General features: G+C 40.5%; 1 protein-coding gene and 1 non-coding gene across 6 annotated transcripts; both read right to left on the bottom strand.

The window, feature by feature from the left end:
- Positions 1–5,230: 5,230 nt before the first annotated feature.
- SLC25A3 (solute carrier family 25 member 3) lies at positions 5,231–12,022 on the bottom strand. Of its 5 annotated transcripts, none has more exons than XM_026013039.2 (8): positions 11,861–12,022; positions 11,463–11,623; positions 9,770–9,891; positions 7,911–8,090; positions 7,376–7,557; positions 6,563–6,735; positions 5,658–5,768; positions 5,231–5,571 (listed from the first exon to the last, which is right to left on the bottom strand). In XM_026013039.2, exons 2-8 carry the CDS (start codon positions 11,617–11,619, stop codon positions 5,411–5,413), a joined length of 1,086 nt encoding a protein of 361 aa, XP_025868824.1. In that variant the 5' UTR covers positions 11,620–11,623; positions 11,861–12,022; the 3' UTR covers positions 5,231–5,410. The 5 variants fall into 5 exon arrangements, with proteins under 5 accessions (XP_025868824.1, XP_072580772.1, XP_072580773.1 ...); XM_072724671.1 differs by lacking the exon at positions 9,770–9,891 and adding an exon at positions 10,064–10,188 and having other exon boundaries at positions 11,861–11,984; XM_072724672.1 differs by having other exon boundaries at positions 9,770–10,188; positions 11,861–11,952.
- On the bottom strand, positions 6,805–7,051 carry LOC112930740 (small nucleolar RNA SNORA53). Its single transcript, XR_003237201.1, has one exon. It is a non-coding gene; the product is annotated as a small nucleolar RNA SNORA53 (small nucleolar RNA).
- Positions 12,023–12,627: the final 605 nt, after the last annotated feature.

Genomic DNA, 12,627 nt, shown 5'->3' with positions numbered 1-12,627 from the left:
CTGGGCTCAGTGGGGAGTCTGCTTCTCCCTCTCCTTCTGCCCCTCCCCTCTGCTCATGCTCTCTCAAATAAATAAGATCTTTTAAAAATATATGAATTAAAATTTTTAAAAAGAAATGTGAATTATGTTCCATGTAATCATTTTTAATAAGGCACAATATTTCACACATGAACATTTAAAAAATTTTTTCAGTACTTAAAAATATAAATTCAAGCCAGCAAGCAAATACCCACCATTTGCTTTGACATGGATGGAATTGGAAGGTGTTACGCTGAGTGAAGTAAGTCAGTTGGAGAACAATCATCATATGATTTCACTCATACAGAGAATATAAGAAATAACAAAAGGGATTATAAGGGAAAGGAGGAAAACAGTGTGAAAAATTAGAGAGGGAGACAAACCATGAGAGACTCCTAATTTTGGGAAATGAACAAGGGTAGTGGAAGGGGAGGCAGGTGGGGGGTTGGGGTAACTGGGGTACAGGCACTGAGGAGGACACTTGATGGGATGAGCACTGGGTGTTTTACTATATATTGGCAAATCGAACTTCAATAAAAACAAATGAAAAAAATATATATATATACATACAATTCAGCCATCTGAAAAATTTACTTTTTAGGAATATTTGTTTCTATCGGTGCCGAATAAATGAAGCACTTGCTTCACTTGGTGCTAGTTCTATTATTGAAATAATGACTCACCAATATGTCAGTAATTTGGAAGCCAGACTGAGCAAGACTTTTTCAAAGGAGCCTTCAAATCTGGAAATGTCACTAGGCTTGCCGTCATGTTTTTCTCTTCAGGTCAGATAGCTTTTGTGGCAAATACAAAATAGTAAGCTTTGGATCTGTTTCCTAACAGTAGAAGATAGAATCACTTCAATAATAGATATGGGTAAATCATCTTCAGCTTTCTGTGGAATTTCCCTGCTTTAGTATCCTTTAAAGTCTAACCACTCGACAGTCAATAGAATCAGCAAATAATTGTTTATCCACAAGTAATAACTTTGGGCATATCAAATTTTCAGATGTTAGCGATTTCTTAGATTTCAAATTTCAGATGTTAGTCGAAGTTAGTTAACTTCGACTCGTATAACCTTCTGTGTTGAGATCATGGCTTCAAATAATAGATGCTGCTCCTTGAATAAATTAATCCTTCATCTTCAAATCTTGCATACACTGCATTCCACGAAGAAAACCAGCTGACTTGTACATGGAATTACAGTATTAGGTAGGAGTTCTATCTTGTATGGGAAACATATCCCCTAGACTCTTGTTCAGTATAGCTAGCCTTTATTAAGTGATTGCTACATGCATGGCACACATGCAAACTTTAGGTTTTTTCCAAAAAACTCAAGTCACATTTTAAAAACCAACAGACAGGACACCTGAGTGGCTCAGAGATTGAGCATCTGCCTTCAGCTTAGGGCGTGATCCCAGGACCGAGGATCGAGTCCCACATCTGGCTCCTTGCAGGGAGGGGAGTCTGCTTCTCTCTCTTCCTGTGTCTCTGCCCCTCTCTAGGTCTCTCATGAATAAATAAGTAAAATCTTAAAAAATAATAATAACCAAGAGTCATAAACTTTCTATCAATGCTGAGGTTAACATCTCACACACTGTGAACAGTTCTAAGAATATGAAGTAAGGGCTGCCTTGTAAAAGAGAAATGATTCCATAGATATGTGAGGTTAAGAATTGCTAGGAGCTGACTTACTAAGGCACCACATCACTGTTGGATAGATCAGGAACAGCACAGCCATCAAATGACCTACAGATTCCTTGACATCTGAGATCAGCTTCTTAACGAAGTGGTATGTGAGATTTTTAAATTATTTTGTGATTTAGCTCATAAATGATAACAGTGTAGTAAAGTGTACTTTTTCATCCTTATGTTTTTAATAATTTTTTCTAGCTCCCTTTATTCCAAGTCTACAGTATATAACATATAACATTCAAAATATGTGCTATCAGTAAGGCTTCCTGTCAATAGTAGGATATAGTGGTTTTCAGGGAGTCAAAGTTGTAGGTAGATATTTGGTGGTTTAGAGGAGGGAGTAATCGTGCTCCTAAATGTCACCCTCCCTACCCTCCAGTTGTTCAAGTCAACTGTAACTCATTTCTTCTGCTAAAGAAACAGCATGTAACTAATTTAGCATTAAGACCACTATGTGGGGAAACCTGGGTGGCTCAGCAGTTTGGCGCCTGCCTTTGGCCCAGGGTGTGATCCTGGAGTCCCGGGATCAAGTCCCACGTCAGGCTCCCGGCATGGAGCCTGCTTCTCCCTCTGCCTGTGTCTCTGCCTCTCTCTTCTCTATCATGAATAAATAAAATCTTAAAAAAAAAAAAAAAAAAAAAAAAAAGACCACTGTGTACCAAACTTCATGAGCCTGTGGACATTTTTCTATCTTTCCCGAAAAGGGTATCACAAAAATGTTAAACTCATTTTAAAACGTGGTCCAAACATTTCAAGCTTTCACACAATGAAGATCTGGTTCAGGTGTTAGTTCTGTTCAATTTTATGTCATAAGGTATTCATCATTTAGTAAAAATCAGGATTTCTCAATTTTGTTCTTTAAATTTTTGAAAGAGGGGAAGCCCCGGTGGTTCAGCGGTTTAGCGCTGCCTTCAGCCCAGGACATGATCCTGGAGACCCGGGATCGAGTCCCACATCAGACTCCCTGCATGGAGCCTGCTTCTTCCTCTCTCTCTCTCTCTGTCTCTGATGAATAAATAAAATCTTTTCTTAAAAAATTTTTAAAAAATAATTTTTTGACAGAAAGAGTGCGCATGCACAAGCAGAGCAGGTGCAGAGGGAGCAGGGAGCCCGATGTGGGGCTTGATCCCAGAACCCCAGGATCATGACCAGAAGTCAGACACTCAACCAGCTGAGCCACCCAGGTGCCCCTGGGTCAAATCATATTTGACTCTCCAAGAAACTACTATGCACTTCTATCACGTCCTAGCATTATAACATAAACTACTAATCACATATACTCTCTCCACTGGTTTCTGCTTTATGGAATTGATATTTTCTTAAGCCAAACGTGAAGAAAACATGTTTTTAAAATGCAGAGGGGCACCTGGGTGATTCAGTCGGTTCAGTGTCTACCTTCAGCTTGTACGCTAATAAATCTTTAAAAAAAAAAAAGTCATTAGAATCTTTTAGTACGAATAAATCTTAAAATGTAAAATGGGAATACACAAAATTTTAAGCAGCCATTTTCCTTTAATTTCTACACTGAAATGGTTTTCTCTCGGAAATAGCTTTGAAATTATCTCTAACTAAAAATAGCGACTCTTAACAACTTGAACACAGCATACTTACTTTCGATACCCACAAATAAATTCTATTTTCTTGAAAACAAAACTCCCATCATACATGATTGGCAATTGAAATCTTATAGTGAAGCTGACTGAACTGCTTGTTTTCAAACATAGTCCACCTTTAGATTGGCTTAATATGTATTTTCATTCCTACACTTTCTTCTTACATGACTGACATTCCTCACAGTAGGACTATCTGTTCCTTTCATCTCAAACTGGGATTTAGACCTGAGATTACTGATATTTTGACAGAGTACAGTGAAAGTGATGCTAGGACTTCTATAGTCCTAAGAGTCCTAAAAAAGATCCAGCTTTTGCTGGCTCTGCCTCAAATCCCTGAAATCCAACTGCCCTAAAGCTGTGCTATAGATCTCAAGAGACTAAGCCACTAACAGGGAGATGCTAAGAGTATCTTTTCAGCCCAGATGAGCAAAAGCCTTTTTTTTTTTTTTTTTAAAGTAGGCTCTACATCCGATGTGGGGCTTGAACTCACAACCCTGAGATCAAGAGTTAACATGCTCTACCAACTGTGCCAGCCAGGAGCCCAAGGTGAAAACCTTTAAATTTAAAAAGGACCTAAGAGCTATCTTCTGATTATAATTTCTTGAGACGCAGAGCCAAGATCCAGCAGAGATGCTCCTGAATGCCTGACTGGAGATTCTAAGTCTCAAGCCATTAGATGTCAGTTAATTTGTTACACAGCAACACTCATGCAGTGGTGATGTGAGTTACCATAGCCACAATGTACCTTTTAAGTGTGGTCCAACTGCACTCACAACCCCTCCTCTCTGCAACGCACGTGAAATAAGTTTGTAATCTTTTTTATTTTAAGATTTTATTTATTCATGAGAGACACAGAGAGAGGCAGAGACAGGCAGAGGAAGAAGCAGGCTCTATGCAGGGACCCAGACGTGGGATTCCATCCCGGATGTCCCAGGATCAGACCCTGGACGGAAGGCAGCGCTAAACCGCTGAGCCACCCAGGCTGCCTCATAAGTTTATAATCTTAAACAAGACCAAGTGAGGATATAGAGAAGTTAACCTTCAACTAAATAGGTCTGGTTCCTAAATTTAGACAGTGGCTTACTATTTAGGTGATTTCATGCTACCTTTTTTTGTAATTAGAAAGTCTGATAGGTTTGAAGATCACTGTTACCTAAAGTGGTTTTCAGCTATCAAGTGCTTCGTTCCTTTTAAAAACTATCATTCTAGGGGCACCTGGCTGGCTCAGTCAATAGAACATGTGACTCTTGACCTTGGGGTTATAAATTTGAGTCCCACATTGAGTGTAGACTACTTAAAAAAACAAAATCTTTAAATAAATATAAGAAATATTCTACTATCAGCCTAATTTGGATTACCTTTTTTTCAACTTAATTTTTTAGTTTTAAATATAATCTCTATACCCAACATAGGGCTCAGAACATATAACCCTGGGCAGCCCGGGTGGCTTAGCGGTTTAGCGCAGCCTTCGGCCCAGGACCTGATCCTGGAGACCCGGGATCACGTCCCACATTGGGCTCCCTGCATGGAGTCTGCTTCTCCCTCTGCCTGTGTCTCTGCCTCTTTCTCACTCTCATGAATAAATAAATAAAATATTTAAGTAAAAAAAATATATATAACCTTGAGATCAAGGGCACCTGGCTGGCACACTCCTCCAATAGCACCAGCTAGGTGCCCCTAGATTACTTACTTCTACAAATGATTAGCAAAGTCATTAGCATTTTTAGTATGTGTTTCAAAAATTTGATTACACTGAAGTTTACTTGTCAAAATATAACCACAAATATTTATCCATAGTTCAATTAACCGAGACAGATTAGTTTACATTTTTTCCCTAAGTTTTAACTTAGTACCTTCCATTTTAGGGTTAAAGTTTTAAAAATAAGCATCGAGTCAGACAAAAATCATTAATAGTTGGGTTTATTTCACCAGTGGGTTTGAAACTCTTGCCTTAGGCAAGAATACTACAGTAATTATACCAGGAATAGACAATTTCCTACACTGTCAAATATATAAAAGTTCCTCTTGCACTTTTCTCAACACTGATCAACAAGCAGATTCAGTCCACATTTGCTTTGATCAATCTACTGAGTTAACCCAAGCTTCTTCTTCAGAGACTCTGGCATTTCAGGTGGAGGTGGGCGAGGGAGCCTGAAGTAGACCTTCACAGAGTCATAGATGAACCACTGTAGTGCAGTCAGAGTGCCAATCATGATGATACGGGCAAAGAGTCCCTTCCATACACCTAGTTGAAATATAGAATATGAATGAAAAATGAAACATACCCAAGTGTTAGTCTTTGTTTAGAGGGGAGAGAAAAAAGAATCCTACCTTTAAATCCGAGTCTCTGAAGGACTTGAGAAGCACTGCTACCTTTCTCTTTATTCAACACAGATACCACAGAATCAGCAGGATGAGAAACAATTGCACAGAAGACTCCAGCTGAAAAAAGTCAAGATAGATAATCCATAATGGGACCAATAAAAAATTCACATCATAAGCATCAACCTTTTCCTAATATTTAGTTCTTTAAAAAGTTACATAGCAGCCTCCCCTAGGGAAAACAGAAAAATCCTTCAAATTTTTATATTTGCATTTTTCTTTTTTAAAGATTTTATTTATTCACAAGAGACAGAGAAAGAGAGAGACAGACAGACAGGCAGAGGGAGAAGCAGGCTCCATGCAGGAAGCCTGATGTGGGACTCGATCCCGGGACTCCAGGATCACACCCTGGGCTGAAGGCAGGCGCCAAACCTCTGAGCTACCCAGGGATCCCCTGTATTCCCATTTTAGTCAACATTTTCCTTTGTGTTAAAAATGTATTCTTGAGGGATCCCTGGGTGGCGCAGCGGTTTGGCGCCTTTGGCCCAGGGCGCGATCCTGGAGACCCGGGATCGAATCCCACATCGGGCTCCCGGTGCATGGAGCCTGCTTCTCCCTCTGCCTGTGTCTCTGCCTCTCTCTCTATGTGACTATTATAAATTTAAAAAAAAAAAAAATGTATTCTTGAAAAACTAGACCAAAAAAAACAATGATACAGCAATGAAATATCTCTCAAACTTAATCAAGACATGCAAATCTGAAAATAATTCTTTCAGAAACTCATTAATGAGTATGAATCCTAAAAGGCATACTGGGAAGCTAAATTTCTATGGGATATTTTTCTTCACAGAAAGAAGCCAATATTGGAAATGATTATTTTGTCCTTAATTTCACAAACATGCGGTAACTCATACCTATGTAACCTGCTACAAATGTTACAACCAGTTGCTCTGCCTTTGAACATTCACTTCGGGGCTTGGGAACCACAAACTTATATAATGCTTCAACAGTACGTTCAAAGCAGGCAAATTTCATCATGGTGTATGGTATCTGTCTCATCCAGAGAGGAGCAACCCCCTTGTAGAATCTAGAAAATCAAGAGACTTATTTCACTCAGTTATATTTATTCACCTAGCAGATTTTCATCATTAACAAAAGTGTCCGCACACCAGTCAAGTCCTGACAGCAAAAAATGGCAGCACAATTGCGTGTCATTTCTATCAGAACCTAAGACTAACATGCAGGTATATTTATCTCACATGCCAATGACTCAAGCACCTTTGACTATACAACCAAAAAAGTTGCTGGATGTTTCCTGACTGGAACTACAAGAAACCAAATGTTTACAAGTAGAACTCAGTTCAAGACTAGCATCCACAAAGGTGGATCTAAGGAAGCATGTAGTGACCAGATTATATGCAAATTCTTAGCTGTAAACACAGAAGACAGGAACTCTAACAAGCCCTTCCCAAAAGGTAACAACTAATGTCAAATATCAAGTCATCTGCAGATTGACAAACGCAATCTTTAGAAAAAAAAAATCTTTAATCTAGGGCTCAAGCCACATATCAATTTATTCTTGCCCTTAGACTTTATGTTCTACATAAAAAGTAAAGACATTAACATAGTAACTTTAAAAATAAAAGTCTGGTAGGTTTAATGCTAACAAATAAAATTCCTTTAAATGAGTATTTCTATACTAGAATTCTAGACAAAGGTTTACTTACGCTTTTAAGCCTTCTTCCTTATACATTTTGGGAGCTGCATCCCTCAAGGTGTTGGCATAACCTGGTTGGGTTTGAATTCTAACCTTAGCAGCTTCCATAGGAGCCAGGGCAATGTCAGCAAAGAATTCAGCACTGGCAGAGGCAGCCAAATATAGTGATGTGCGCCAGAGATAGGCATTCTCCTAATTGAAAAACACAAGCAAGAACATACATTGCCATGGCATTGGCTATTTTCAATTAAGGGACAGTTCTAGAAAATAGTTAAACTTCAAACATCTTATTAATACACATGGTGTGACTGAATGTACGCCCTCTCCCATAACCTTATCAACCACAGTACAATGTGAATTATGTTTTGAATAGCTAGGTGCCAAATATACCTGGGAATCTCAAAATCCTTCTCTTTAAAAAACTCAAAATCCAACTAACTACTTGGAAAGCAGCACAGAATAATAAAGACTTAAAAAAAATCCTTTTTGATCTTAAATTTTAAGTTAAAGCTTAGTACTTTAAATTTCAAAATTAAATTACATACCTCTCCAAGCATGTTGCTATACAAGACTTTGAAAACTTCATAAAAGCCAAACTTGCAGAGCCCTTGCATAGAATAGCCAATGAAAGTCGGAGCCCATCCTTTAGCCAAACCACGAACACCATCCTCTTTAAGTGTAACTGAGAATCCATTAAATATGCCCTTGTACTTTTGGGGGTCCACCTTTATTTAAAACAAGAAGAAAAAAATTAATTAAATGCACCAGAGAGCTATCGGTTCTCATATACACTGAATTTCACTATTCTGTTTTTCCTTTTGGTTCCTAAAATAAACGTCAGTAACTACACAAGAGGTAAACACAGGGTTCACTGCATACCAACTTAATATCTATAATCAAAAAAAAACAAAAAAAAATATCTATAATCATCTTTGTAAATGTAACTTTATACATTAAGGTCTAGCTTTCTTTCGGTCATACATAAGTCTTGGAGGATTCGTTTAAGAGTAAAATTCCTAGAAAAAAATATATGATAAAACAGAGTCAAATTTTTCACCATCCAACTCTAACACTTCTAAAAAATTAGTTTTGAAGCTACTCTCTAAGTAACAGATGTCTATATCCATGATTATACGCTAGTCCATCAAGGAGTTTATACTATCAATTTTATAAATTTAAGGCAAATTAAATGCAAGTTAAAAGGGTAGATCAACATAATAAGAATCTGTCTTTTGACTTAAACTCACTTGAAAATACATACATACATTTTAGCGAAGGTTTATTTCACATCCATTCTATTAACTACTGGAAAAAGAAAAAAAATCTTATTTCACTATATCTGCCAGTACTAAAAGGGCTGGTATACGTCACCTTCCTCTCCCTGCTAACAATTCACCTTCCTTTATTTCACCTTCCTCTCTTTTTAGGTAAGTAGACTTCTAATCCTGTTTGGGACAAATAAATTTTTGATGTTTGATTATTTTTGTTTCAATAATCCTAATTACGAAATTCTAATTGTAAAAGACTTTTATGCAAATAAATATACAAGAAGGTATGTATGTCTGCAAAATTTTAATACTAAGTCTTTTTCCTAATCTACATAATGTTTTGCCCTGATCTTATCAGTAAATAAGAGAAGTTAGTTCAAAAATTAAGATTACCTACTCTGATATGTAACTGCTCATAAAATGACTATTTGGGAGCATAAAAGACCAGCAGGCCTTGAAAAGAAACTCTAGTCAGAATTAAGCACAGCAGCAAAATACCACTAATAGCCAGGGTTTGAGGTCCAAAAATCTGCCTACAATCTAATTTCAAAAGAGGCATTTCTTCCATTTAAAACACTAATTAGGGGGCAGCCCGGGTGGCTCAGCGGTTTAGCACCTGCTTTCAGCCAAGGTGTAATCCTGGAGATTGGGGATCTAGTCCCATGTCAGGCTCCATGCAGGGAGCCTGCTCCTCTCTCTGCCTGTGTGTCTGCCTCAATCTCTCTCTCTTAATAATAAATAAAAATCTTAAAAAATAAATTAAAAAAAAACAAACAAACACTAATTAGGGCAGCCGGGGTGGCTCAGCGGTTTAGCACCGTCTTTGGCCCAGGGTGTGATCCTGGAGGCCTGGGATCGAGTCCCATGTCGGGCTCCCTGCATGGAGCCTGCTTCTCCCTCTGCCTGTGTCTCTGCCTCTCTGTGTCTCTCATGTATAAATAAATAAAATCTTGAAAATAAATAAAACACTAATTAAAATAAATATCAGGAGTTAAGAAAATCTGGGTTTGGTTTCCTATGGAAGTTTCTAGCAGTTGTGATGTCTTCATATTTTCTCATTTGTCAGGGCCTTTAAAATTATTTGGAATTAAGTCACACATGAACGATACATTCGATGTTGCCATCTCAATACAAACCTGCATACGGCATTTCACTAAATCCAGAGGAACGACAGCAGTGTGTGTCAGACCACAACTTAAGACCCCACCAAAGCCACACAGTGCATAAAACTTCATGGAGCCATATTCGCAACTGTACTCTGTAGTAAGACAAGACACACCATGCATTTTAATATAAAACTCATGTTACTAGTTATCAACTTACCTCTTGGGACAATTAGATTTCCACACGGCTTGTTAGTAGAGTCTATGTTGTACAACTTAGAAGCCATGCTTCAACCATATGCTTTTAATCCAACATGCAAAACAAACCTGCATCCTGCATTTAACCAGATCTAGAGGAACCAATGCTGTATGTGTTGTGCCACAGCTAATAATTCCTCCAAGTCCACAAAGGATAAAGAATCTGCCAGATCCATAGTCACAGCTATACTGCTCTGTTTGATTGAAAAGAAAAATCAAGTAAGTATTTCTTCTTCAGAGATAACGAAGGCCACGGGAATGAAAGAGAACGGATTCCCTGTGCAACAGTGCTGTCACAACTGAATAGAGCTTTGGCCACTGCTTACAATCAAGGTGAAAGATGATTTTCCACCTCGTGTTAATAAGACATTTACTGCCAAAATCAGAGAATCATTTAGCTTATGAAGGTTCTGGGAGACATTGGCTCTTACTCTGCTATACTAAAATGTCTCTGATGACATTAATAGCTCTTCCAATTAAAATCAAATTTCCAATCATTAACTGCTAATAAAAACACACTTCAGAATACATATCAAACTCGGGAAGGCACTAGACAAGTAAAAGCTTGCAATCTGCTAAGTGTCCCCCAGCCACCAATCAATACTATCCCCACTTTCGGATTCACATAAGTATAAGATGAGATAAACATAAATTCCAAAAATCAAATACATTTACAACACAACGGTGTAAAGATTTTTTTTTTTTTTTTTTTACCCACACTAAAGACGTAACAGAAACACAAACGATTTTAAACTTTAGATTTTACGGGCACACAACGTAGATGGAACATTTACAGAACTCCTACGATCTAGGGGTTTTCGGGTTTCTCCGTACATACACTCCACTGGGATTTAAAGCATACAATTAAACTGAAGTTCAGTCTGACCAAAAAGATTCCTGTGAGACTAAAGGGACCCCTCCCTACCAGTTATCATCTGTTTTTTTATAGCCTATCTGACTGAGGCTTCTGTTCCCTCCTTTGCCAATTACATTAAAACAAGAGACCTAGTTTTTCATATACTTGGTATCAACAGATATTAGACTTCAAGAATACTTAAGGAAGGAAGAAGTATTTTTAAGAAAATGAAAGTCAAATGAAATCCAAATCAAGCAACAGCTATTACAGTTATAAAGAACTGCAGGTGGCCAAGGGCTAGGAAGGAGCCTCTGCTGACCATCGGGCTCAGGGCGAAGATAAGGAGCGAGTCACGGCCTCTAGAACTCTACTCCCCCGGGAACGTGGAGGTCACAGAGGGGAACTGTGCCTGGGCCCTTCCACGCCCTTGAGGGAGGGCCAAGGATCCGCCACACCGCCTAGGGGAGGAGGGCGGACTACCTAAGGCAGGCAACCAGGCACCGTCCCGTAGTGCAGAAGGCCAGCTGCGTCCTTCTCCGTCCTCCGGGCCACAAAGGCCGAGTGGACCACGAGGGGAGCTAACGACCGCAGGCCGGGGGGCTCTAAGCTCACCTTCCACAGCGGCTGCCGCCAGATTGCGGGAACGGCGGGGCGGGCCCGGGGGCCCCGCGGGGCTGCTGCGGGGGCCCGTCAAGCCATCCTGGACCAGCAGCAGGTGCGGCGCGTTGAAGGGGTTCGCCCGCGCCAGATGCGCCACGGACGAGAACATCTTCCTAAAGGGAGAGAGAGCAGCGGTCAGAGGGAAGGCAAAGGGCCGCTCCTCAGGCCGCCCAAGTCACCGGCACCCTAGGACCTCGACGCCGGCCTTCCATCTTGCCGCCTCCGCGCCCTTGAGGAGGTCATGGCGGCCTCCTCCAAGGAGGAGAACCACCTAGAACCTAGAGCCGAAGCAGCCCCTCAGAGGGGCTCCGTCGCCCGCACTCACCGGGGACAAGGCCCGGCACACTCACTTGCTAAGATGGCGAACACACAACCGCTCCCTCGAACAGGCTGCGGCTCACAGAGGCCGAACGTCCTCCCGACCCTTAGATCTGTGCCCTTCGCGCGCCGTCAGCGTGACGCACATGATGTGTCACTGCAGCAGGCGGCACCCATTGGTGGAGACGAGCGCCAAGGCCGTGGCGTCATCGCGTTCTCCTAGCAACCCTATCTCCGCCCCCGCCCGCCCCAGCCCTTCCTGCCCGGCTTCTGCGCAGGAGGTTTCGTTCTGCGCAGGCGCGCATTCCAGGGCCGAGGTTTTGAGCGCTGTGGCGTCGTGCTCGTGACCTCCTCTTTTGGTCCCTTCACCTTCAAGCGTCTTTTCTTGACCTCAGGGTTCGATTGTTTTTTACGTTGATGTTAGTCACAGTGGTACTCAAATAAAAAGAGGGAAAAAAAGAAAAAACACCCAAACGTGTGATGATACTTTATTTCGGTGTTGCAGTTAGAATGTTACTGCAGTATTTTGTATAGCGCTTGACAGGAAGTTCCATTGACATTCCACGTAGACATGTCTGCATTTTTCATTAGACTATTGGAAAGTATTTTTTTTATATATTTTTTTAATTTTCCTTTATTTATGATAGTCACACACAGAGAGAGGGAGAGAGGCAGAGACACAGGCAGAGGGAGAAGCAGGCCCCATGCACCGGGAGCCCGACGTGCGGGTCTCCAGCGCGCCCTGGGCCAAAGGCAGGCGCCAAACCGCTGCGCCACCCGGGGATCCCAACTATTGGAA

The sequence above is a fragment of the Vulpes vulpes genome, chromosome 10 (assembly GCF_048418805.1).
Source record: "Vulpes vulpes isolate BD-2025 chromosome 10, VulVul3, whole genome shotgun sequence".
In the NCBI taxonomy this organism is placed as follows: domain Eukaryota; kingdom Metazoa; phylum Chordata; class Mammalia; order Carnivora; family Canidae; genus Vulpes; species Vulpes vulpes.
The sequence above is the reverse complement of the archived record's forward strand: the minus strand, read 5'-3'. Positions and strand labels throughout refer to the sequence as shown.

Bases quoted from the DNA above. Each gene is read 5' to 3' on its own strand.
- SLC25A3 (XM_072724671.1), bottom strand. From the start codon at position 11,619: ATGTTCTCGTCCGTGGCGCATCTGGCGCGGGCGAACCCCTTCAACGCG. The intron at 8,091-10,063 runs GTTTGTTTTGCA...TTTTAAATAAAG, and splicing joins TGGTTAAATGCAGGATGCAG to GTGGACCCCCAAAAGTACAA. The intron at 5,769-6,562 runs GTATGAGTTACC...GACTTTTTTCAG, and splicing joins ATTTGTAGCAGGTTACATAG to CTGGAGTCTTCTGTGCAATT.